This window comes from Primulina huaijiensis, chromosome 6, assembly GCF_012295235.1.
Source record: "Primulina huaijiensis isolate GDHJ02 chromosome 6, ASM1229523v2, whole genome shotgun sequence".
Taxonomy (NCBI): Eukaryota; Viridiplantae; Streptophyta; class Magnoliopsida; order Lamiales; family Gesneriaceae; genus Primulina; species Primulina huaijiensis.
The window spans coordinates 21,371,869-21,396,870 of NC_133311.1; the positions used below are offsets into that span (position 1 = coordinate 21,371,869).

Here is a 25,002-nt window from a genome sequence, read left to right on the forward strand (position 1 = left end):
TCCATATACAATTTATCCAATGCACATATAAAAAACTTCAAATATCCAGATTTTTACTTCGATTCATCAATAAAATTCTATAAATTGTTGAAATGTTGGTTAGATTTGAAATAATAAAAAATATCACAATACGATAATCTAATAATATTCTCGAGACTATGTTCTATCACTCAGCGTGTGACGACGGATTGTGGAATCGGAGAAAAATAACCAAATCATCCTAATTATCTACCTACCCATGGGGGTGTGTGACATTCACATAGCACTTGGTAGATTGCAAGAAAGTGTCTCAATACACCATTGACTAACTCACGATATAAAAGCTAGAATCTATTGGCCCCTTGCGTTAGTCATGCGGCACAACGCAATTGTACAATAGAGCTCCTTGCAAAAAATAATTTTGGGCACAACCAAGCTTTTTGTCATGGCAAAAGTGTATCCTCAAACGCTTTCCTCTTCTACTCCCGTTTCTTCCAAACAAGAAGTATTCACCCTGTTGATGAAATCTCTCATACCAGGCAGCAATGGTTGCACTGTGTTCGATTCAGATGGCCGCATCGTTTATCGAGTCGATAATTACCATAAAACATGTAGCAAACAAGTCGATATCATGGATGCTAAGGGAAAAGTCTTATTCACAATAGTTTCGAAGGTAAAAGAAGATGTAGAATTTACTTACTTCCGCAAGATCATTTGATTAATGATGCAATTGTTAAACCATTCAATGCATGTTTACTTTACTCAGAAGCTCTCTGTTCTTGGGTCGTGGGAGGGTTCCAGATCAGCTAACACAGGTAAGAACAAGAAGAAACCCGAATTTCGAGTGACAAAAGTCCTTAGCATTAGGAAAGTCCTGGGATTTCTCGCAGGGGTTTCTTCGTTGAAGGTCGTGGTTGGATTGGATAAAAACCGGCCTCGTCAATATGTTATGGAAGCACAAATTTACAAGTCATCTTGCAGGATAGTTGACGATTTTGGTAATCTAGTTGCTGAGGTAATGAACTAATTTTTTTTTGGGTATTTTCATTAAACAATAATTATCAGCTTATAAATTTTAGTACAGGTTAAAAGAAAGATAACTAAAGGTGGAGTTGTTCTGGGAGAAGATGTGCTGACAATGGTGGTGGAGCCCTACGAGGATCATTGTCTTATTATGGGACTTGTGGTTGTTTTTGGTCTCGTCCACCGCAAAATGTGAACTTCATTTCAACTTAATAATTGGTCATTTTTTAATCGAATATTTGTCGATGTTCAAAAAACAGGGAATTCGGGATGAATTGTCTTAAAATGGGTCATTGTAATAGAGTAGGTCTACTCTGGTCGATTGTACCCTAATTCAAATTAACGAATAAATTTCGGGTATGTTATTTAGGACCGTACGTGTTTATGGGTTCAGCAGAATTAGTCGGGCTTAAGAAGAAAACATATCCTTTTTTTTTAATCAATAATCGCCAGATCCTTGACTTAGTTTGCACCCTTTAATTAATTTTTGTTCACATTTAAAACTGAATTCCCAATCACAGTCCAACCGAATCAAGAAAAGAAACCAAAATGGTTGCCAATAAACATCCCCAAAATTGAAAACTTACATGTTCTTAAGAATAAGAAATACAATTTTATAACGTATAATCAAATAGAATTTCAGATCAAAATTGTAGAATCATTTTAAATTTTTATAAATAAAGAATTTCATTTATCAAATTGAGTGCCTACTTCATTTAATTTTTTATATACAGAAAACGAAATATTTATGATATAACAAAATCTAATTTATTTGATAGATTGATATCTCAAAAAATTTGCATTTTTCTTTCTTGATCGGTATATATATTATTTAAAAAAATAAGTTTTAATCCAAATTGTGATCCCGAACAAATTCCAGAAACATAGTAGGTTTCATAATTTTTTTTTTTTTGTCGATTTTGAGTAATAAATAAAGAATAGGTCTTATGTGAGACGGGTCAACTCTACCGAAATTCACAATAAAAAGTAATACTCTTGGTATAAAAAATAATATTTTTTTATAAATTACTCAAATAAGAGATCAGGCTCACAAAATACTATCCGTGATATTCTCTCACACCAATTTTTGGCATAAATAAAAGAGTTCAAGGAAGGATAACATGTGATTTGTTCAGAAAAGGACTAAAATTTTCATAATCACAAAAAATTTAACTTTTTAATTAAACCCAAGAAAACCTCGACAAAATCACCCGATAATTCCCAAATTCTTCCACAGGCCGCGAAATCGCAGAAATTCTGATTCATATTCGGTTGCTTTACACCCTCAAAACAGGAGAAATTCAAGAATAAACAGATGTGGCACAGGTCAGCTTCCTTCATTCTCGACAAACGGCACCAGAACGACACCGTCACTAACCCTGACAGCAGGCCCCTTTCCTCCGCTTCCACCGTCATGGCCGCCGATAATCCTAACCCTCAACTCTCGCTTTACTACCAAACACGTGCGGCGCACCATGGGGTTGTCACTAGTGATTGGCTGGCTCAAGCGCAATCCGCCGTTGGCCACCACCCCGATGATGACTTTTCTGATAATTATACGTCCGGAGGGGAGGAAGATAAGAAGCTCAGCGTGGTGGACGAGTTTAATAACTGGCGAAAACAGCCGGATTTGGCTGAGGCCGTGGCGGCGATTAGGGCTTTGTCATCGGTTATACGATCGAGTCAAGCTACCACTATGATGGAACTTGAGATCGAACTCAAAAGAGCGTCTGATTCGCTTAAAGTACTTAGTTTTTTATTTGTTTATGGTTTATCTTTGATGTTCGCCGCACAGAAATGAAGCCCTTTTATGGTTTTTAATTGTTTGCTGTAAAAACAAAGTATCCGAGAACCTAGGTACGATTGTTCAGACGAGTCACCCGCACGATTCATAATTTCATAGTTTGCATCTTATTGTGAGATTGGGGAGAATTTAACCAGAAATAAGAAACAAAATAAAGCAAGTATGTACGAGACCACTCGACCTCTACTGCTTTCCACACATTTTCTAAAAAAATGAATCATTTTTTTGAATCTCGGACAAACTTTGTTCTCATCTTATTGATGTTCGCCGTTCATTGAGCTGGTATTTTATTCACCATTTTGAGATTTGTTTCTTCAAGTCTCACAATTAAAGTTGAATGATAATTATCGTTGTTATTCCTCGTGTTTTTTGCAGTCATGGGACACAACTTCCATCTCTTTAACAGCTGGATGTGATCTGTTCATGCGATATGTGACAAGAACTTCAGCCTTAGAGTACGAGGACTTTGGTTCAGCAAAGTCTAGACTGATTGAACGCGCTGAGAAGTTTGGGGAGATATCATACAAGGTATCTGTTGGCAAGATGATTTAAATTCTCTAATGATCATCATTCTTCACATATCAAATTGCATGTGTCGCTGCATCAATGTCTAAATGTATTGATGGGGAAAGCTGTTAAAAAAATCTCAGGCACGGAAGATCATTGCAATGCTTAGCCAAGATTTTATTTTCGATGGCTGTACCATTCTGGTGCATGGCTTCTCTCGAGTAGTGCTTGAAGTTTTGAGAACAGCTGCTCAGAACAAGAAGCTCTTTCGAGTTTTTTGCACAGGTGTTTATTCTTGCTTCAGCTTCTTGCTATTTGTACTTTTTTGCTTTTTATAAGATTGAATTTGATGACCTTGCAGTATAAATCTAAGGTTTTGAGCATTAATCCTAGTTTCTTTATGCCCAAAATCTATGTGGTCCACCGCTTTGTTGGACTTGTATCTGCTTATACTTAGTGGGAAGTTGATCGACCTTCGAGAGAAGTAACTAAAAAAGACTACGTGACAATTTAAATGTGTATCTGGATATGTGAATGGTGAAATTGATTAAACCATATTAGCTCAACAGCTTAACTTATGCAAACTGGTGGCTTGACTAAGCATATGAGTCAACCGTGAAATGCAGAAGGGAGACCAGATCGAACTGGATTACGATTATCCAATGAGCTCACCAAGCTTAATGTGCCTGTCAAGCTCTTAATCGACTCTGCTGTGGCATATAGCATGGATGAAGTAGACATGGTGTTTGTTGGTGCTGACGGAGTAGTTGAAAGTGGAGGTATAATAAATATGATGGGTACCTACCAAATTGCATTGGTTGCTAAGAGCATGAATAAACCAGTATATGTCGCTGCCGAAAGTTACAAGGTAAACTGCAACAATTTGTTTGCTCATATAATAAATGATGTGACCATATTTTGAGTCATATCAAGAAAAGAGAGACTCAAACAGGCATTTCTGCATATTGAATTTGGTTCATTATTCTGCATATGCATTATGTTTCAGATAGCATTTTGTTTGAACACACTATGGTTTCGTGTTACTTGCAGTTTGCTCGCATGTATCCACTTGACCAAAAAGACATGGTGCCTGCCCTACGTCCCATTGATTTTGGGGTACCAATCCCATCAAAGGTTGAGGTTGAAACGTCTGCCAGAGATTATACCCCACCACAGTATCTTACCCTACTTTTTACGGATTTAGGTGTTCTAACCCCGTCTGTGGTTAGTGATGAACTCATCCAGCTTTATCTATGATGAGGGTCGCATGAAATTGTTGCTAGAGTTGCTGTTGCGATTGTATTCAAGTGATAGGTAAGAGTATTTTTTTCCCTCTTTTTGCCTGCAATCCAAATAGCATTGCGATTNTATATCAAACACAATGATACCAATCGCACAAAAAAATTGATTCTATGATTCATGTGAGCTGTTTAAGCCATGGATGATGATATAATAAAGGTTTCTCTTCGGTTTACGAGTAGTGGTACATAAGTAGACGCTCTGTCTGAGGCTTGGAAAAAGAATTTGTCTTCTTTTACAAAACGGGACTCTTGCTCCATTTTAAGTTCTTGAAAATTTGGTGAAATAAGTGCATTGTTTCGTTATATGACATCTTTCTTGTGACAGGAAAGAGTAGTAGGAGCATTTTAGATGCACGATATAAATTTGAAATAATTTTTTCAGCAACATTTTCGCCAATGTTTCAAACACAAAGCAAAAATTTCCAAACTTTATGACCAAAAAATACAGATAATATTATTAAATTATACTTTAATGAATTCAGGGGTATAGTCATGGTAGTGTGTTAAAAATCACTCTTTTAAAAACCCAATAATACTTAATTGATATCTTATTCGACACGTAAAAAATATTAAAAGTTTCGATTTTTAAATTTCAAATAAGAGTAAATTTCTTGTGAGACTGTTTCATGGATCTATATCTATAATATAAATTGATCGTGAAAAGTAATATTATTATTTTTTATTTTAAAAGTACTTCAAATATGGATCAGATCAATTTATATCATAAATATAGATCTACGAAACGGTCTCACCAAATATCTACTCTTATTTGAAATTTAAAAATCAAAAAAAGAAAATAGACACACATTTTAGGAGTGGACCGGTATCATGGTATCCTCATCCTTCCATTTGTTTCTAAAAATATTTGGACGCAATGACTGGTTTACATGAAATAATATTAATTTGACAACTATTTGGCTATATAATAATTTGAGGAGAAGAACCCAATAGCAGGTTCTACCACCATCTTCTTCTTTAGTCAGCCAGCCAGTCTGCAAATTGCGTGCATATTTATTTCGTTTTTAGGAAGCATTCATTGTTATATGTTTGCAACTTGTCCACTTGTTCTTCTCGCCAACTTGTTCTTTTTTTCTTTAATTAATAATTAATAAAACTTGCCACTTGTTTTACTTTGTCATGCGCATGACAAAAATGTCGTAGGTTTCTTTGATCAGCTATTTTTCCTATATTATTATTTAATGACATGTGAATTCCGTAGTAGCCGTTGCACACTTTTTACGCTAGCTGAATAAATTATATTGGAGAAATTATGTACAATAAGTTTGTCCATCAAAAAAAAAAAAATAGAATAGATGCTTGAATTTATTGTGATATTTTAATTGATGTTAGTAACAAATTTAAAATTCGATATCCATTAGTGTATAGTTCTTCTAATATTATAAGTTTAATTGGAATAGAAGTTAGTTTAGTTAAAAAAAATTGATATCTTAAATTTTATTGAATGTTTTTACTTTTTAATTATGAATGTTTAAAAATATAACATATTAATTTATGTATAGAATGAAACGTAGGAGGAAGTGTGGAAGAGGATTGCACTTGGAAATATCAAGCCCACCGCTTCTGGAGGCTTCGTTTCTACTCTCTCTCTTTCCAAATGGACCAGTTTCCGTGTCATACTCCCGCAAAGATGTGATTTTTATGACCACTTGCCCCTTGTGATGCTTAGGACATATAATGTAACATGTGCATCCTATTGAAAGCGAGCAAGAAAACACGCAACTTCTGTGTTTGCGGCTGCTTCTTATTTGAGAAGGGTTCGTTGGGAGAAGGAAAATTCCCGTAGCTATTGTTTGTTGGGAGAATTTTGAGGAATGGCTGACTGGGTGGAGAAAAGCAACGATTTTTACGCGGTTTTGGGGTTGAAGAAGGATTGTACGACACCAGAGCTTAGGAATGCGTACAAGAAGCTTGCACTGGTTAGCTTTGAAGCAACATTTTCTTCTTTCCTTTTTGTTTTGTTTTTTGGGTTGAAATACTGAGAAAAACATTTTTTTATTATATTTCCGATATGGTTATAACCGTGACAGTGGTATTATTGAAACTTGCTTGAACGTGCACTCTTGCGTGAATCAATACGTACTCAGTCACGGGAAGGGGTCCTTGAGAAGGATGATCTCGGAATTTGTTGAAAACATCGATTGGGATTGGATTTTGGACGAGAATATATGTTTATTAGCTTTTGTATGTTATTTTGAAAATTTATGTGCTTTGCGGCAATCATGTTTTTGGATTCTTGTTTCTCTTCTGAAATCTGAAAGCTACTCGGGGTCTATTTGGTTTAATGTTGTAGAAATGGCACCCGGATCGCTGCTTCGCCTCGGGCAGTGCAAAGCATTTGGAAGATGCGAAGAAGAAATTTCAGGCCATTCAGCAAGCCTATTCTGGTGACTGCAAACTAGTTCATTATAAATATGTCTGTTGACTGTTGTATGTTAGTTCAAGAAATCAAGAGGGAGCCAATTTGTATTCTTTTTAATCCGCTGCTGCGAAGGGTCAATTTTTTTTGTATGTCAAACGATTTTACGAATAAAATTTAGAGTATTTCGTTTTTGCAGATATCGTGTGATAGACAAGTATTTGCTATTTAGACTTATGGTCTGCATTGTTCGAATTTGTACAGTGCTCTCAAACGGCGATAAAAGGTATTTGTATGACTTGGGAGTCTATGACTGCGAAGACGATGATGACGAAAACGTAAGTCTATAAATTATGTTATATGACCACGCGTTATGTATGAGCCCTTCTGATCTCATGTTTTGTGTGATTGATCATGGATCCGATAAGGGAACTGCAAGTAATTTTAGCTTATTATATGTTAGTTTTCCTCTGGTCCCATAAATAGCGAAAAAATTTAGTGCCGTCCATATCTATTCAACATGCCCATATATGAGATTGACGTGCGTTTTTGGTATGTCCAAAATTATAATTTTTGAAGTGTGATATCTTCGACATAAAGTTGGTGCTGGATCTATACAGAAAATTACCTTTGGTGTCCTTTAATTGATTGTGGAATGTTTTTGTTTGTGTGATGCTTGCAGGGTGTGGGTGATTTCTTGAATGAAATGGTATCAATGATGAGCCAATCCAATGTGAGTGCCCGATCCTGTAGCTTATGCTGTAATTTTTCATGTTTTTCCTCAAAAAGACCTTTTCGATACATGGAAGAAGATGAGGGGAGCACCTTTTGATCTGCGAGTCGTATGACTGAGTTAATGATTTGTAATTTATGTTTTCACGTGCTTGTGGAACTTATATATCCCCATTATTTGCATCTTGGATGTCCACATTTCTGATATGGGTTTTTGATACACAATCCTGAGAAGTGCATCAAACACTCCCTAATTTAAATCAGGACCCGCCTATGCGTTAAGAACAAATTTTTTTGATTGGCCAGTGACTGAGTCGTGGAAACATGTTCCAATGCAGTTCTTTAATCTGTGGTTGGCAGGAAAATGGGAATGAAAGTTTAGAACAACTGCAAGAACTCTTCTACAAAATTTTTGACAGCGACATCAATTCCTTTGGTTCTTCTTCTTCATCATCGTCTTCTTGTTCTGCTGCCCCTCCTACATGTTTGTCATCGCGCAACCCTTCTTACAGCGAGACCCATTGTAAAAGAAACTTCTCTACGATATCGGGCAATTCAAAAGCTAAAGCCGCTACGTACGAAGGATTCAGTGAAGAGGTAATGTTCACAAGTTATTGTATCTTTTTCTATCGTTCTGCTAATTAGTTTCACTGCATGCCTTTCAATGATGAAGCTGTGCAGCAAATTCGAGAAAGTTGGAACATTTATATGTGAATGCAGGTTGTGTCAGGGGAGAGAATGGCAGGAAGGGTCGCAGATAACAGGAGGAATGGAAGAAAACAAAAGATTATGCCTGGCCAAGATGTCTCCTCCACTATATCTGCCTAGAAACGTGCTGTAGGTTTGCTGGTTTAACATTTGGAAATCTAACTCCGCATGGATTATCCATACACGACAAGAAACAAATCATGGCCACACATGTTATTGAATCATTGGATTGGAGTTGGGTTTTTTAATCATACCGGATTGATTTTCTTGAGGCATGTGTCTGTGTTCTTTTAACTGTTGTCGCAATGTTTCGTTTCCGAGCGAACTATTTTGTTGTTCTATGTCAGTACAAAATTGGAATAGCTTGCTTATGTACTTACGGATAATCTAAGGTTGAGATTTAACAATTTTTACATCTAAATATGATATTCTTGATTTATTTATTTTTCATTCAACAAGGAAGCCTTTTTCAACATGTGGTTGCCTTACCCAGGGAATCATGGTGGTTCTTCGATTTTTAAACCTAAAGAAAAAGTTGGGCCGGCAGCATTAGAGGGCATTTGAATGGCAGGTGCCGTTTCGTTTAAACAACTTAAAAAACAAGAAAAATATGCAGCATCTTCCTTCTACGTTACGTGATGTTAATATGTCCAAGTAAATTCTAATAGAGAAAAAGACACCACGCCAGATGACTAGTGCATGATGCAACGTCCGCAAGCCTTTAACTTGAAGGAAGCTGTTCGTTCAACTCGAGTGGTTTCAATTGAGACAGAAAACGATGAAGAGTATTGGACAACGAGTAAACTACGAATCAGATCTTTTCTTGACAAGTAAATTAGTTCCCGTCTCTTCAACCTTTTCAAATGCTTTGTATGCTTGTCTGCGAGGGGGATTGCCAAAACTATAGCAACAGTCTTTTGTATATGCATCTACCGATTGCTGACTCTAATACTATATATCTTTCTTTGAAACCAACCAGTCCATCACCAAGCATTGTGCATCTGCTTCAAAATCAGTAATAGATTGCAAAAAGCTCAAAGAATTCCTCCCTACGACAAGCCTTTTGATTGCTTGGTCAATCAATGTTAGTTTACATTGATGGAAGATCACGCATCTTAGATTATAAATTCGCCAATGCATGCACCTGAGAGGCGACACAACACTACTCCTGATAGGTCCCAGTATCTGGCTACGTCATTTTCTAGCCATACCTCCAACCATTTTTCTCAGGATCTGACCCCCATAGGCCGAGAAATCCCACTCCCACCAGCCCCTTTGCATCTGATTATGATAGGTTGCGGCAAGGCGAGCTTTCATGGAAGTTCAAGCCAACCGGATGGCAGGAAGATCAAAATCTTGGGGGAGCACTTAGTCCATGGACAGCCAGTGCTTCAGCCGATCCATCCAGTGCTCGTAGCAGGATATTCAGGAGATCTGCCAATGACTACTATCTTTCACGTACCTATGGTGGCTTCCAAAGATTCACCAATCCCTACTATTATAATTCTCTCTCGAGCTATGATCCATTGCCATCAGGGAGGTTTGAGCCTCATAGTTATGTTGGTACAGATCACAAAAGCCCATTTCTTGAAACTAATCACTCTTCTGACAAGCATACCAGTCCCTGTAAAAGCACAATTTTGTCAAATATCAATGAAGTGAGTGATAAAAGTAGTTGCCTTTTGGCTGATAAAGATAAGCTAAGCATGACTGATTGTGGCACCACCACACAAAATCAAGATCCAATATGGTTTTATGTATCACATGCATACGATGATGATCAACAATCAAATTTCCAGGAACTGTCAAGCATTCCTCATGGTATGATTATTTTCATAACAGGTTGCCTCATTGTAGCCAGGGCCATGAAGGGCAATATGATGATTTCAATCAGAAGTCAGCAATCGGGGAAGAGAATGAAGAAGAAGATGATCCTATGACACCAAGATAAGTTGGCCTATTTAGCTTGTTCAGATATTCAACAAAGCTGAACCTTGTTCTTATTGTTTTGGGATGGTTGTGAGCATTCATTAACGGAGGATCTCTTCCATGTTATTCTTATCTTTTTGGAAATATTGTCAATGAACTTGCCAGATGACAAAAAAACGACAGGCATCAGGTGATGAGAGATGGATGTGCAGAAGGTATGCACTTGCGAATTTTAATAAATTTTAAAGTCAATCTAAAGAATTCAGGATTAAGGATGGTTGGAATGTTTGACCGATTTCTGATATGTCTGCTTATGACTTAAATTTGCAGCCTTTGTTGTGGCGGCACAAATACAAGAAATGATGTGGCACAAATACAAGAAATGATGGCGGAGAAGATCAACACATGTTATGCTATATTCCCTTCTCAGTGTGTCCATATTCTCAAGTTGAAACAAGTCAAACGTATATGTAAATTTGTAAATCAGGCGGCACATTTTGTTCATCATGTATTTACCTTCATCTGAGTCTATATGGTTGGTTTCATGTAATCATGGAAAGTCTCCCTGGCAGTATTTGCTGTGACCCCAGTAACAATTGCATGTGGCATAACCTATAAGGCAGTATACGAACATCTTGTATTGGATTCATCGACTGAGTTATTGACCAATATCCTTTCTTTAATAAAGGTGTCTTACAAGAAAGCTGGAAGTATAGCAGAACAAGCCATAAGTTCTATCAGAACTGTGATTTCTGTTGTAGCAGAGGATGCTTTGGCAGAAGAATATGCCAATTTTCTAGAGAGATTGGTGCCACTGGGAACAAAGATTGGTTTCGCAAAAGGTGCAGGGATTGGGATTATCTATCTTGTTACTTATGCGACATTGGCTTTGGCATTCTTGTACGGCTCCATTTTGGTTGAAAGGAGCAACTCTCTGGTGGTGCTGCCATTGCATGTTTCTTGGGTGTAAATGCTGGGAGCAGGTAAATATTTCAGCTATTCTTGCCCCACAACGATCAAGATATGAACATTTTCTCAATCAAGTGTGTTTTTTACATCGAATACATTAGGGAAAAAATCATGGCATTTGAATTTATATTATGGTCTTATAAGAAAATTCAACTTACTAGCATTCACGTCACATGTGGCACGGGCACTGGCGTATTTTGCTCAATTTTTCCAAGGAACTGTAGCAACTACCCAAGTGTTTGAAGTTATTGATCGGATCCCAGAAGTTGATCCTTATAGTTCCCATGGATTTAAACAACCAAATATTTGTGGGAATATCGAATTTAGAGACGTATCTTTTGCTTACCCTTCTCGACCAACTATCCAAATTCTACAGTCATTAAACCTAGCAATCCATGCATCAAAGACTCTAGCATTAGTTGGTGCCAGTGGAGCTGGCAAATCCACCATTTTAGCTCTCATAGAGAGGTTCTACAATCCAAACCAGGGTATAATCACGGTCTTTTTATCTCCTAAATGCTGATGGTTTCAACCACTCGATTCCTAAAAAACCCCACTACATGGAACCAGTCGTGATTCAATTATTCATGCTTTATTTCCTTAGATGGTTATGATCTAAGGACATTGCAAATGAAATGGCTAAGAAATCAAATAGGAATGGTTGGTCAAGTACCAGTTCTGTTTGCAACAACCATACTTGAGAATGTGATCATGGGAACAAAAATGCCACCAAGAAAGAGGCCATCAGAACCTGTATGTCAGCAAATGCTCACAGCTTTTTATATTAATTAGAATAGATTTGAAGTTAACTCGATAATGAAAACATTTGAAATTCATTCTATTTTGCATAATTAATGTGTAAATAAGTAATGTATGGACTTAATATTTCATTTATTATTTCATTATTAACAATAAAATTATAATCAAAATCTATGAATTTCAAATTCATCTCTCGAAATACAATTTTACTTCATTTTTTTTTATGAATAATGTTATGCATGATTTTTTAAACAAACACTGTTTTATATGCAATCAATTTTACACATGGGTTTTTTGAGTTTTTTTCCCTTACACTTTTCATAGGATTTTGCTGATGCAATTTGCATGGAATTATAAGATGATACGATCATGAAAATTGTAAATAGGTTAAGAACTTAAGATTATGAAATCTAAACAATAATCTAATAAAGGTTGTGTTACTCAAATCAAAGTGGTATCATAACCAACGAGCAACTGTCAACAAATTTCAGACCCGTTCATACAAATTCGACCACCCTTGAAGTAAAAGAGCAAAAGCGTGGCCATAGCTTACATTCTTGAACAGTTATGCACAACACTGGAAGAATCAACGGAATCTCAGTGGCAGACAAAACACAACTGGTGAGGAGAACCATTTTTTGTACAAATTATAAGCGAAGAGTGAAAGAAGCAAATAGATAATACTTATTTTGTGTCATATGCCACAAAAATAAAAGATATGCCTCAGAGAAGACACTGGTCATTCCTATACTGTTACACAGGAAATCTGAAGAGTCAAACGGATAATAGCATAAGACATTGATTGGTGTGCATCATAAGGGGTGATTGATTTTGGTGTGCATGATAAATGTGATTGATTTTTAATCCTTCACTTATCATGTGTTTGATGTGCATGATTAAAATTGTGATATGCTCGTTCAGCCCGCACCCGACGGGCACTGTATGCATTAATATTATCCTCTTATTTGTGGTTATATAATCATTTGAGAGAGAAAAGATGATGTTTGATTAATTTAAATTTTCTTTTAATAACTTAAAGTTTAAAATAATTATAAATTCAACAAATTTAATAATATTTAAATATAATTTTTAATTTAACTAATATTATAATTAATTTAATTATTATCGATCATATTTTAATTATTATTATATTATTAAGTTAATTCGCGAATATTAAAATACTTATCATATCACACGAACCAAACGATGTCTGTTTGTATAAATGTATAATGCAATTAAGTTAATTCGCGAGTATTAAAAAAAAAGGACAAGCCATAATATTCCTCAAAAAAGACACTAATGATTCCCACACGAAAGAAGAGAAGCATACATCAAAGTGTACAAATACATAAAACAAGCACACACCATATGTCAGCCCTTGGGAATCCACCCAAAACAAAAATATAATAAAACATCCTAAAAAGTCAAAAACTCTACCATGCGGGGGCACAGAGAGGGTATGTTCCAAATATCAGATCTTGATGAATTACTGGTAGTACATGAGCTGCTGTGCAGCAGCCACATTCCCAAAGCCCCCATCATAAATGGCTTGGCTCGCACCAGCACCCATACCCATTGATGCTTGTTTCAGAGGGTGTTGACCTTGAGGGTGCATGAGGGTGTGAATGCTGCCCATCTTGCTCATAGCGAGTTGTCGTTCGTAAGCTAGAAGATCTGCCGCAGAAAGGCCAGGTAGGAGTGCAGGGGCAGGTGGTGGGAGCGGGTTTGAGCTTGTTCCAGTTGGAGTTGGTTTGTTACCCCACGAGCACTGCAGAAGCACTCAACAAAACTTAATAATATCAGGGGTCAAGCTAGAAAAATAGAAATGTAGACAAGAAACCCATCTTACACATTTAAGAGTGATAAAATTGAGAAACAAAGCTCTGCGTCCGTTTACACATGTAATTCCTTTGGAAATGCTCAACACATTTGGTTAAATCTTTAAAGCAGGGAGCAATAGAGAACACACATCTTCATGTAAAAGAAGATCGGTCTCTAAACTTTGAAAATAAAACGATTCGGGAAAAAACTAAAGGGAAAAACAGGCGCAAATAAAGGAGAAAGATGGTAGTGAAGAATTTTTTGAGGAAATAAGTTATTTCTACTTTAAATGCAGTTTGCAGGGTATTTACTCTGAACTTTTTACCAGATTTAGGGGAAAAAGAGAAAATATATTTTTCACATCGCAACTCTTGCAAAGATGCTCTTCATTTGTGTACGCTTTTCACTTGTGTACTAATTAATTCTGTTGATATAGCTGCCAAAAATCATGGTGCATCATCTTGTATTGGATCACTAATGCAATTCACTACACCATGAGAGCCTTACCGTACTGTATCAGTAACGAGATATAGAATTTTATTAGCTATAAATGTCTCTGTGTTCGAATTAAATAAGCTGCTCGGGTACAAAAATGTGAAACAACATACCTTAATTTGCTTCCCACAGAGAAATGACTGAGTATTTCCAATTGAAATAGCCATTGCGGCCTCCGCATGGGTGCTATACCTCACGAAACCAAATCCCTTATCACGCTGAACTCGGACTTCCTCAATTGATCCAGCACCAAGTGCATGGAAATGGCGATGAAGGTCAACCTGGGTCACCTGGCAGAATAAAAGCGAAGTATGTTTTGCATTTCAGCGAGTATAAACAACAAAAGAACATTAAGCATAAACTACAAAAGAAATATGGTTGCTAAAGCACTTTAAAGAACAGAAAAGGTTCACTTTGAGATACAAGTAACTTCTAAGATTTCTAGTGCACCACAGGTATTGCAATATTTTTAATAAAATATTTTAAGCAAAAACACTGCTTACCATTTCTGTTTTCCACTTGGTCCAAATTTTCCAGAAAATATAACCAACTGACACTAGAGAGGAAAACATAGAAAAATACCCACAGAAACCTAGTTGTGTTTTATTGTTTCAAAGTCAAATGTATGAATGGTAGGGGGAGAATGTGATGTGTTGAAGAGCTTCCTACCTCTGGAGCCAGATTACCAACGTAAACAGTTGTGTATTGAGGATTATTCTCAGGAGCCTCACCACTAGCAACCTCTTTGACATCTTCTGTAAAAGCAAATTATGGCATTAAATTTATATGAAACCAAAAAGGGAAATCACGATGACCACTCATAGCAAAAGTCTAGGCATGCTACGAATGATAAGAACTTCATTTAGATGACAATAATCACCATTTTTCATCAAATCAACCCACTAACCTGAGGAGCCATTTGTCAACTCCACGACACTTTTTGCATCAGAATTCTGCTTGTCATCACTGGTACCAGCACCTTTCGTAGCCCAGTTGCAACGTATCTGCCTACTGCCAAGCCATTTTCCTGAGATGTCACATAGAAGAGCAGCAAATAAATCACTTAAACCAAAAAACTTTTCAGCAATGAAAGCAACTAAAACTATGCTAATAAACAAATTGTTACGAGAAACTAATTCAAACAGTTCTCACCAGTTAAATCATTAATTGCACTTTGGGCCTCCTGAATGAAAATGAAAGGATCGAATTAATCTAAAGGTGTTCTGGTTAAAAAAACAATTCAGATGTGAGCTATGAAAACATACCAGCTGGTTGCGGAAAGACACAAATCCAAATCCCCTGGAACGCCCTGTTTTTTGATCCCACATAACCCTTGCATCACTAAGACCAACATTGTAATCAAAATCACCTAAAACAAAATCACATGTCCAATATGTGGCAAAAAAAGGGAAAAAAAAAGAAATTGTTGAGGTACTACATTTTTGTAGGGAAACCGAAAAAAATCAAATCACTTATGTGTGCATACATGGAGCATGGTCAAGAGAGGATTCTTACGAGCAACTTGGGTAAACGGAAAAGCATGCGAACAACATGGCATCAGTAACCTCTGGGCTAAGATCACCAACAAAAATGTTGTAATGGCCTAAATAAAAGATATAACTGATATGAGACAAAAACTACTAGAAATTGATGTTACAGTAAACTAGTTAAACATCACAAGCATAGAGCGTTAATCGGTAGACCCACCTGATGTGTCCTCCCTCTGGCCACTAGCATAAGCCCAGTTAACTTTGATAGGCTGCCCAAAACTGAAACAAAGAAAATGACTTTATTCTAAATAACAAGGACATTAAAGTCACACATTTCATGATTCTGACTCACAGATGCCTTCCGTTGAGGTTAATTATTGCAAGTGCAGCAGATCTACGATCAAAGTAATGAATAAATCCATAGGATGACTGAACCAAGTAAAAAAGAAGACGAAGACGAACATCATCATCATCATCTTAAGAGCAAAAATATGTGCGACGATATTAGCAGGAAAGAGAATACATGAGAACAATTGTACCTTATCTTTTCTAATAAGCTTACAACCTTCCACAGGACCAGTACTAGCAAAAACTTCTTGAATAAGGGGCTCAGTGACCTGTGTGTGTATATTTCCAACATACCTGCATTTTCTCAAAAAATGAAAAACCTAGAAGTAAAAAAAGAAAAGAAAACAAAATAAAAAAAAGAAAAAGAAAAACAGATGGATTTATGAGAACTTCTTCCAGGCATTAACAAAGTAATCAAATGGATAAAAAAATTACAATGATACAAAGTTACAGGTTAAGAGGAGGGAAGTTCAAAAATTAAGATGGGCTGTCAGTGAAAAAAAAAAATTTAAGGCACTAAAATCTTACATTACTTCAAAGACTCGTAAAATACCAAAATACTTGGGACTAAATTTTTTTTGCATAAACATGGCATTCCACAGCAAACAAAAACTGAAAATTGAAAAATATATCTTAGCAACACTCACACACTGCGGCAAGAACTTGGATCGAACCCAGGAGGTAAATTTCCACTTGGGATTGGTTCAATCTGCAAAAATGATAAAATGAGAAAAAAGTAATAAAGATAAAGGTAAAAATCTTAATGAGGCTGCCGAAATTCACCATCCAACCCAAAGGGGAAAAACTATAGATACATAAGTAAAAAAGGAACGACAAAGAATTCATTTAGATGAAAACCAAAAGCTTCCGTGATCAAATGACTCGTTGCGAGATAAAAGGACGGGACAGTTTGTAAGCCCTCTAGATAAAACATTATCTACAGACTACAAGCAAGCAGTCAAACAAGAACTCGATTGCAACCCCACAACAAGAGGAGAAAAAGGAAGCCTCAAACACACAGAAAGTAAACAGGAAAACGGGACATAGTCACCCGGTACCTACTCGTTAAAATTTGCATAAAGGACTGAACGATGAATGGCATCAGACAAATCGCAAAAGCGTACAAGAGAGAGAGAACGAATAATTATCGCGATCGCAAAAGCTAAACAGTCGTAGATTCACACCAACTAAGAAAATACAACAAATCCGACTCTTAAAAAAAAACCTGCGGAGCAGCTAAGAGACCAGGGTGATACAGAGACTGCTGTTGGAGGAGAGCTTGCTGCATCAAAGCCTGTTGCTGTTGCTGCTTCAGCCTTTGATTCTGCATATTTGTTAGGTTTCAATGTATAATTTTCCTGAAGGGCTCGAAAATGGGTAGGGTTTGGGGGAGGAAAAGGGGAAAATGNAAAAAAAAAAAAAAAAAAAAAAAAAAAAAAAAAAAAAAAACAAATAGGAAAGAGAAAAAAGAAAAGAAAGAATGAAAAACAGAAAATTAGAGGTGACAATTAAAGGTGGAGTTTAGGATATTTATAGCATTAGTAGTAGATTTTACCCGCGGGAAGGAAAGGGTTTCGATCTCAATAGAATCATGAAGATAATGGCCTTGGTGTTGAGAAAATTTTCCAAATTTATCGTGTCGAAAAAATCGATATTTCGATGTATCTAAAAATTTTGATTATCAGTGCGATATCGTTATAAAATTTTGAAATTTCATAATTTGAAGTAATGGAATTATAAATAAGAAAATTCTTTTATAGTACAATTATTTTGTATAAATTTTGAAATTTTCATAATTTTGAATAAAGTTTTTGTAAATAACATTACCTTAAATATTTGTATTAATTATATCATTTATTTAATTTTGATTACGATTTTAAATTTTGTGTTACTTTATATATTTAGTTCTTACTACCCTCTAAAATATTAAATAAAATATAAATTTTTATATAATATTACGTTTTCAAACAATTTAGTGAATAGTATTATCATGAAATTTGGTATATTGATTTATCTGTAAATAGATATTATTATCATATATCTTAATTAGAACTTTTGTATAAAATTATAAATATTTTTTAACATCTCATAAAAAATAATTTAAATTTTTAAACAAATTATTTTTAAAAAAATTTGGTAGACAAAATAATATAGAATTTTTAAATTTTGTTTTTCTATTTTTTATATTAGTAACAGTTTCACCCGTCAATATATCAAATGTAATTATAAACAAATCAAGGCAAAAATTTATGTGAGACGGTCTCACAGATCGTATTTTGTAATACATATCTCTTATTTGGGTCATCCATGAAAAAATGTTACTTTTTATGCTAAGAATATTACTTTTTATTGTGAATATCGGTAGGGTTGACCCGTCTCACAGATAAAAATTCGTGATATCGTCTCACAAGATACATACTCATAAATCGATTTGACGAAAGAAGATTGTTATGCTCGTTTGAACATTATCTCAAATGATATAAACATTTTATATATATATTTTTTATAATACTATTTAAAATGTAAATATATACATTACATTATAACAATAATTTTAAGCAATTATTAAAACGTTCATACTCAATAATTTTAATAACTAATTATATAAAATAACATTTCGTGTATCGCACATAGTGACAGAGCCAAGGGTTTTTTAATTTTATTGACCAGATGCTCAAAAATAATTATATTTTTCTGCTTTCTTTCTCAATATTTGCTCTTGTCCTTCCTAAATTTTTTTAGATTTTTTTGCAGTCCAACCTCCCTTCGCTGGCTCTGTCTTTGATCGCACGGATGAATCAAACGTTTACTGCTAATCCAAATATATTGTTCCTAATCATATGTATTCACTAGTATACTAAATTCCCTTGGAAGAGAGATGAACAGCCTAATTCATCCTTAGATTTGAAACCATTCAGCTTATGTTAAGAGTAATAATTTCATCAATCTTTTTAACATTAATAATAATTTCACCGATCTATAAAAACAAAAAAGATCCTTCGATCCTAAACAAAATATCAATTAAAATATAAAATAAAACAAGCAATGGTAAAACCCTAATTGGTTGTTCTGATCAAATGATGATTCATTTTCATTACCAGGTAACAATATATAAATAAAGATCCATTCTTGAACGCCAGCAAAGGCTATAATTTGAGGTCCAGGTGTTCATCTCCTGTGGAGGAAGAAGTAGAGGGTGCATGTTCTTGAATTTGGTATGGCCCTCTTGCAGCAGCTCTGTTCGCCCAATGTGTAGATAAATAAAATTAAAAACTTTCCATAATTCACTAACATCATTGGTTTTCTTCATGCTAAAAATATTTGATTTGTTTCTACCAGACCACCATGCTATCTTGATTTATTTTTCGGCATAAGCCCCTCATTCTAGAGCCAGATCGAAACCCCTAACAACCTGTTCGGAATCGATCCAGATAGACTTGTGACTTGTGCACCTGTTTTCGAGCTCAAAACCTTGTTAGAAGTAACTGATCTCTTTGAGATGTTGATTGACATGCTCTGTATTTATATCTGTTTAACCAATAAAGCATCTCAACAAAGTTATTACATATCAAAGGGAGCGAAGCGATACCTTTCTTTCCTCTTCTCAAGGAACCGATGAACTGAAGACCTCCTAGCAATAGGCAAATCTGTATACGCAATACCACACTCTGTTTTAGACATATGTATTGAATCAAACTTCATAATCTCACTTTCTTTTTCCAAAAAAAAGTATATTAGTTGTTCCTGTAATTTAATTACCAGATCCATTAACTTCAGGCTGCGGTGAAATGCTAGCTTCGGTCCCATAGCTAAACACCACGTCGCCACTCCCGTTGTTCGCTATGTCCTTAGAGGTGTTCGACGAGATGCCACCAGCTTTTTGGTGGCAAACAACATTCGAAGATATACAGCGAGCGGTTTGAAAACTGGGTACAGGTGTAAGTCCATCTCGTGAGCTAGGTGCTGTAGCCGCTACTGCGCTGGGGCTTGGGTTTTGATGCAAGATGTTATACACAAAGCTATCGGAGATGGGGGGGCTGTCTTTGCTAGCAAATTTTACAAGATCTTTAGCCTTGTCTGCTGGACAACCATCAAATACTAGGACCCGACCAGCGTAAAATATGGTCAGCTGGGCAGTCATGGATTCAATCTTTGTTGCATCTTTGCTGAAAATAATCATGAAAATAAACATCACTTTGTTGATTATTGATGACAACAGATTATAAAAAAGCTAGTTTAGAGGATTCTGGGTGTTAAGGGTGGTGATCCTTGATTCTTCAAGGAGGAAAAATGAACCTTTTGATGTCTCTCTTTGATGTATCTTCGAGGAAATTGACGGAGGATTCAGGCCTGGCGGGACGAGGGAACGAATCCATGGAAGGTCGCGCTGGTTTATCCATCTGGGTAAGTAAATTAACAGTTGAAGAAGCTGAAGCATCATGAACGGATCCGGATTTCACTGTCAATTAATAAGTATAGTAATGAATTTTCAATCTAAAAAAATGAGCGAAAACAGGTAAAGTTTTCAGAATCATGACTCGGTAAGTAGAAAGTCTGCAAAGTTAATACAAGCCTAGAGTCTTACATCTCCTGCCGGATGCGGATCTATGAAGATTTGTGAGGAATTCCCACAAAAATATCACAGTTACTAATTTCCTCACAAATCTCAATATATATAGTAATCAGACAAACAGTTTTAAAGGCTAAAACAGAAATTAGTTAGAGATATAAAGTGAACTAATTGCACGAGGAAATTAAAACATAGAAACCTTACTTATAGATTCGAGCCTTTCAATTTTCCCATCAATCTCAAGGTTGAAATCTCTGAGACTACCTTTCTTCTTAATATACCGACTCAAAAGATTGCAAGTACGCATAAAACTCGACCTTTCCGGCTCCTTCCCGGGCCTCCGGCCGTCTGAGAACTGCTGTAATCCCGACATATCTCTACCTATCGAAAACAACCCTCGATTTGTTCAGCACAGATCTTCAAATTTCAGCCACAAATTTGGTGTGATTGAGATTCTTGAACATACTTTCCTCCTTTTCTTGAATCTAAACGGAAATACATAAATCTCGAACTAAATAGCCAAAAGAGTAAGGCGTGACGAATCTACATTTTTTTTGGTAATTAATACCAAACATGAGCCCTGAAATCGGATCAACCATCGAAAGTTGAGATTTTGTTTTCGAATACTGTAAAAGTGAACAAGTATTGTAAAGAAAGGGGGAATTAGCACGTGATAATTGCCTTTGGGTGCCAGAGAGAGATAAGGAAGTGGTAAGGAGCCACCCAATGAGGGAAAAATAGTAGTAGTAAATGGATAAAAAAAAACGAGTTTTATATTCATTATAATACTATTTTGTACGTATTCCATCACGACCTATTAGTACAAGTGGAGCGTACCAAATTGTTGGGTTAGGCGCATGTTTTTCAAGTGCTTTGAAAATTTGTATAGGAAAAAAAATTTAGCCACATAAAAGTACTAATTAAATAAATAATCGAGATATAGATATTGTATACAGTGTTATAATACATTAGAATATAATACTAGTCACGGACAAGATGACTGTCTCTTCTTTTAGGATATCTTCGTTTGGATGTGGATGTTTCTTTTAACACGAATCTGAATGCATATGCAATTGGATAGAGTTGATATGCGCTTTTGGACATAAAATAAAGCCATCCTTATCAGTCACACATGAAGAATTGATAGCATTACATGAAGGGCTAAAAACTATACGTGATAAAAATTATCAAGGAGTCAACTTTACGTCAGATTCTCTATCGATTGCATTCATCCCATATCAAACGATCGGCTAACGCGTTATTCTTTAGCACTTTTTTCCGACTTAGTTTAGATCGTAGAAATTGAATTTAAATATATGAATTTATATCTATTATATCCATTATTTGTGCAAAAATACCAGTAATCGTCATTTAAAATGATAATACTTGTTACTGGTATACCAAACTTGATAATAAAATTTGGATATTTCTATTATTATTTATAATTTTAGGACCAAACAAAAAATAAATTATCAAACAAAAAATAAATTATCGGACAAGGAGAGTTATACGACTACCTAAAAAAGGCAAACTTTATTCACGACGACATTAACGGTCGTCCACTTACAAGATCAAACTATTTTCCTATGAAAAAATAAAAAAAAAATAGAAAAAAGAAGAAGAAGATGCTGTGAAAACGTTAGAAATCGTGAAAATGGATTCTTGAAAACTTCGAATTTTAAAGTTCCTGTATGGCCATTGTTAATATTCATGGCGGATTCATTTTCTTCTATATTTTTCTGACAATATTACCTTTAATAAGTTCAGATTCGGATTATGAAGCTCTGTTAAAGCTGAAACGATCTTTGACATTTACCGCGCTTCTCGATTCCTGGAAGCCCGGAACAGAGCCTTGCGAAATTTGGGCCGGTGTTGTATGTGAAAACGGTGTCGTTTCCGGGCTTCGTCTCGGGCATATGGGTCTGTCTGGGAAGATAGATGTGGATGCATTGGTATCGCTTTCAGGCCTGAGAAGCATTAGTTTTACGTCGAATTCTTTTTCCGGCCCGATCCCCGATTTCCGTAAGATGGGAGCTTTGAAAGGGCTGTATCTCTCAGGTAACAAGTTCTCGGGCGAAATTCCATCAGATTACTTCACAGCAATGACGGGCCTGAAAAAAGTTTGGCTTTCCGGGAACCAGTTTACGGGCCCAATCCCATATTCGTTGGGTATGTTATCCCATTTGACGGAATTGCATCTTGAAAGCAATCAGTTTTCCGGTACAATTCCTCCATTTGAACAGACCGGTCTGACCTCACTTGACCTTTCAAATAATAATTTAGTAGGTGAAATCCCTTCGAGCCTGTCAAGATTCGATGCCACCTCATTCAAGGGGAATCCCTCGCTTTGTGGAGACAATATAGGCAGAACATGTAACCCATTCATGGATTCGTCAAAAGGGCCCGTAGAAAATGACATTTCTGTAAATGCCACCACTAAGAAGACAGCACTTTGGGTTCTAGTGGCTTCGATCCTCTTACTCTTGTTAATGGTGGCCGGGATATGTGTGCTCAGACGAAGGCAAGAGGAGGATATTGATGTATTGGAAAAGGGGAATCTTGATGATCTAAATTACAAGAAAAAATCAAGTGTTGGGAAGAAGGATTACAACTCGAGTCGGAAGGGGTTTGGGTCGGGCCATCGGGCTGGGTCCAGCCGCAGAGGTTCTGGAGATCTTGTTATGCTAAATGATGAGAAGGGTGAGTTTGGATTGGGTGATTTGATGAAGGCAGCAGCTGAAGTGCTTGGAAGTGGAGCTTTAGGTTCTTCATATAAGGCCACAATGACCAATGGGTTAACAGTAGTGGTGAAAAGGATAAAAGAGGTCAATAAAATGGGGAGAGGTCAATTTGATGCAGCAATGAGAGATCTTGGAAGATTACAACACAAGAATGTGTTGACACCATTGGCTTATCATTACCGAAAAGACGAAAAGCTGCTGGTCTATGAGTATCAACCAAATGGCAGTTTACTTTTCTTACTACATGGTATGAATCGAGAAACATAGTGTGTTTTGTGTTCATATGTAGTAACTCTGACTATAAGAAAAAGTTTCTCTAATTGTTTTTCCAACATCTTAGGTGATCGTGGGATCTCTCATGCTAAGCTGAATTGGCCTGTTCGGTTAAAGATAGTTAAAGGGATTGCTAGAGGACTGGAGTACATTCATACAGAACTCTCCACACTCGAATTACCCCACGGTGACCTCAAATCAAGCAACGTCATTTTAACAACAGATTATGATCCGTTACTAACAGAATATGGGTTCTGTTCCTTTATCGGTAGTGCGCAAGCTGCCCAAGAACTGACGGCTTATAAGTCTCCAGAGGCGATATTACATTACGAAGTATCACCAAAATGTGATGTGTATAGTCTAGGAGTCATCATTCTTGAAATTCTTACGGGAAAGTTCCCTTCTCAGTATCTCAGCAATGGCAAAGGTGGGATAGATTTAGTCCAATGGGTAAAATCAGCTGTTTCTGAGGGCAGAGAGGTCGACTTATTCGATCCTGATATAGCAAATACCGTGAATGTTATAGGAGTTATGCAGCAACTTGTGCACATAGCTGTAGCTTGCGCGGAAAACAACCCGGAGAAGCGTATGGATATTAGAGAAGTGGTTAGGAGGATAGAGGAAGTGGACGTACCTGACAAGGGAATTTGTCATCAAGGCATGAAAACTTTGGACGTTTTGCCATCGTTGAGTGATGGATTTGGTGATCAAACCATTGTTCCGCATCAGTCTCCAGCATTTGAACACTACGACACTCATGGTTCGGATAAAAGGGATGTCGATGTTGGTGATCAGTCGGGTCGTATTAGTTTTGCTTTTGATGCTACCTGATCCTTATTTCTTCTGCGCGCGTATAGTGCATGTATGAAGCTCGAATCGTTATAGCCATTCCTTAACTTTCATATGCAGGTAGAAATCCCCCATATAGGAAAGTTGATAGAGAAGGATTCGGAACTAAGAAAAGATTAGATACGGTAGGCGAATCATTTTAGTATGTTTGGAGTGGGGGAGAAGGGACATTCAAGAAGCACTAGTTATAGTTTCTCGCAATCCTGAAACCATGTTGTGTTCTTACATTTCATGACAGCAATTCTCAAATTTTCCCGAATGATGTTATGGCAAATAGATTTTTTGTATTCAGCATTACAACTTGACGCTTAAATACACATGCATGAT

General features: G+C 36.2%; 7 protein-coding genes across 13 annotated transcripts; 5 read left to right on the forward strand and 2 right to left on the reverse strand.

Moving 5' to 3' along the window:
• Positions 1-366: 366 nt before the first annotated feature.
• On the forward strand, positions 367-2,301 carry LOC140978257 (protein LURP-one-related 11-like). Its single transcript, XM_073443141.1, has 4 exons — positions 367-652; positions 746-994; positions 1,064-1,359; positions 2,195-2,301. Exons 1-3 carry the CDS (start codon positions 425-427, stop codon positions 1,196-1,198), a joined length of 612 nt encoding a protein of 203 aa, XP_073299242.1. The 5' UTR covers positions 367-424; the 3' UTR covers positions 1,199-1,359; positions 2,195-2,301.
• LOC140978256 (uncharacterized) lies at positions 2,164-4,695 on the forward strand. The gene is made up of 5 exons (XM_073443140.1): positions 2,164-2,746; positions 3,182-3,334; positions 3,457-3,598; positions 3,940-4,181; positions 4,364-4,695. Exons 1-5 carry the CDS (start codon positions 2,318-2,320, stop codon positions 4,568-4,570), a joined length of 1,173 nt encoding a protein of 390 aa, XP_073299241.1. The 5' UTR covers positions 2,164-2,317; the 3' UTR covers positions 4,571-4,695.
• A 1,450-nt stretch (positions 4,696-6,145) lies between these two features.
• On the forward strand, positions 6,146-8,854 carry LOC140978258 (uncharacterized). Of its 2 annotated transcripts, XM_073443142.1 has the most exons (6): positions 6,148-6,551; positions 6,926-7,019; positions 7,256-7,329; positions 7,674-7,724; positions 8,084-8,320; positions 8,444-8,854. In XM_073443142.1, the coding sequence occupies exons 1-6, from the start codon at positions 6,447-6,449 to the stop codon at positions 8,549-8,551; spliced, it is 669 nt and encodes a 222-aa protein (XP_073299243.1). In that variant the 5' UTR covers positions 6,148-6,446; the 3' UTR covers positions 8,552-8,854. The 2 variants fall into 2 exon arrangements, with proteins under 2 accessions (XP_073299244.1, XP_073299243.1); XM_073443143.1 differs by lacking the exon at positions 7,674-7,724 and having other exon boundaries at positions 6,146-6,551.
• Positions 8,855-8,899: 45 nt separating this feature from the next.
• On the forward strand, positions 8,900-13,070 carry LOC140978259 (uncharacterized). 3 transcript variants are annotated; one of them, XM_073443146.1, is made up of 5 exons: positions 8,900-9,002; positions 9,100-10,575; positions 10,691-10,868; positions 11,049-11,343; positions 12,520-13,070. In XM_073443146.1, exons 2-4 carry the CDS (start codon positions 10,526-10,528, stop codon positions 11,328-11,330), a joined length of 510 nt encoding a protein of 169 aa, XP_073299247.1. In that variant the 5' UTR covers positions 8,900-9,002; positions 9,100-10,525; the 3' UTR covers positions 11,331-11,343; positions 12,520-13,070. The 3 variants fall into 3 exon arrangements, with proteins under 3 accessions (XP_073299247.1, XP_073299248.1, XP_073299246.1); XM_073443147.1 differs by having other exon boundaries at positions 12,541-13,070; XM_073443145.1 differs by having other exon boundaries at positions 12,580-13,070.
• Positions 13,071-13,315: 245 nt separating this feature from the next.
• On the reverse strand, positions 13,316-17,686 carry LOC140978260 (oligouridylate-binding protein 1C-like). 3 transcript variants are annotated; one of them, XM_073443148.1, is made up of 12 exons: positions 17,468-17,686; positions 16,890-16,951; positions 16,434-16,536; positions 16,247-16,323; positions 16,112-16,173; positions 15,920-16,007; positions 15,670-15,745; positions 15,557-15,587; positions 15,312-15,431; positions 15,074-15,159; positions 14,518-14,694; positions 13,316-13,856 (listed from the first exon to the last, which is right to left on the reverse strand). In XM_073443148.1, the coding sequence occupies exons 1-12, from the start codon at positions 17,570-17,572 to the stop codon at positions 13,575-13,577; spliced, it is 1,269 nt and encodes a 422-aa protein (XP_073299249.1). In that variant the 5' UTR covers positions 17,573-17,686; the 3' UTR covers positions 13,316-13,574. The 3 variants fall into 3 exon arrangements, with proteins under 3 accessions (XP_073299249.1, XP_073299250.1, XP_073299251.1); XM_073443149.1 differs by having other exon boundaries at positions 16,247-16,288; positions 17,468-17,685; XM_073443150.1 differs by having other exon boundaries at positions 16,247-16,288; positions 16,434-16,562; positions 17,468-17,588.
• Positions 17,687-19,246: 1,560 nt separating this feature from the next.
• LOC140978261 (jasmonate ZIM domain-containing protein 1-like) lies at positions 19,247-21,538 on the reverse strand. Of its 2 annotated transcripts, none has more exons than XM_073443152.1 (5): positions 21,017-21,538; positions 20,539-20,701; positions 20,002-20,408; positions 19,832-19,889; positions 19,247-19,758 (listed from the first exon to the last, which is right to left on the reverse strand). In XM_073443152.1, the coding sequence occupies exons 1-5, from the start codon at positions 21,183-21,185 to the stop codon at positions 19,707-19,709; spliced, it is 849 nt and encodes a 282-aa protein (XP_073299253.1). In that variant the 5' UTR covers positions 21,186-21,538; the 3' UTR covers positions 19,247-19,706. The 2 variants fall into 2 exon arrangements, with proteins under 2 accessions (XP_073299253.1, XP_073299252.1); XM_073443151.1 differs by having other exon boundaries at positions 19,247-19,479; positions 21,017-21,537.
• Positions 21,539-22,372: 834 nt separating this feature from the next.
• On the forward strand, positions 22,373-25,002 carry LOC140978777 (pollen receptor-like kinase 3). Its single transcript, XM_073443999.1, has 2 exons — positions 22,373-23,800; positions 23,894-25,002. The coding sequence occupies exons 1-2, from the start codon at positions 22,504-22,506 to the stop codon at positions 24,655-24,657; spliced, it is 2,061 nt and encodes a 686-aa protein (XP_073300100.1). The 5' UTR covers positions 22,373-22,503; the 3' UTR covers positions 24,658-25,002.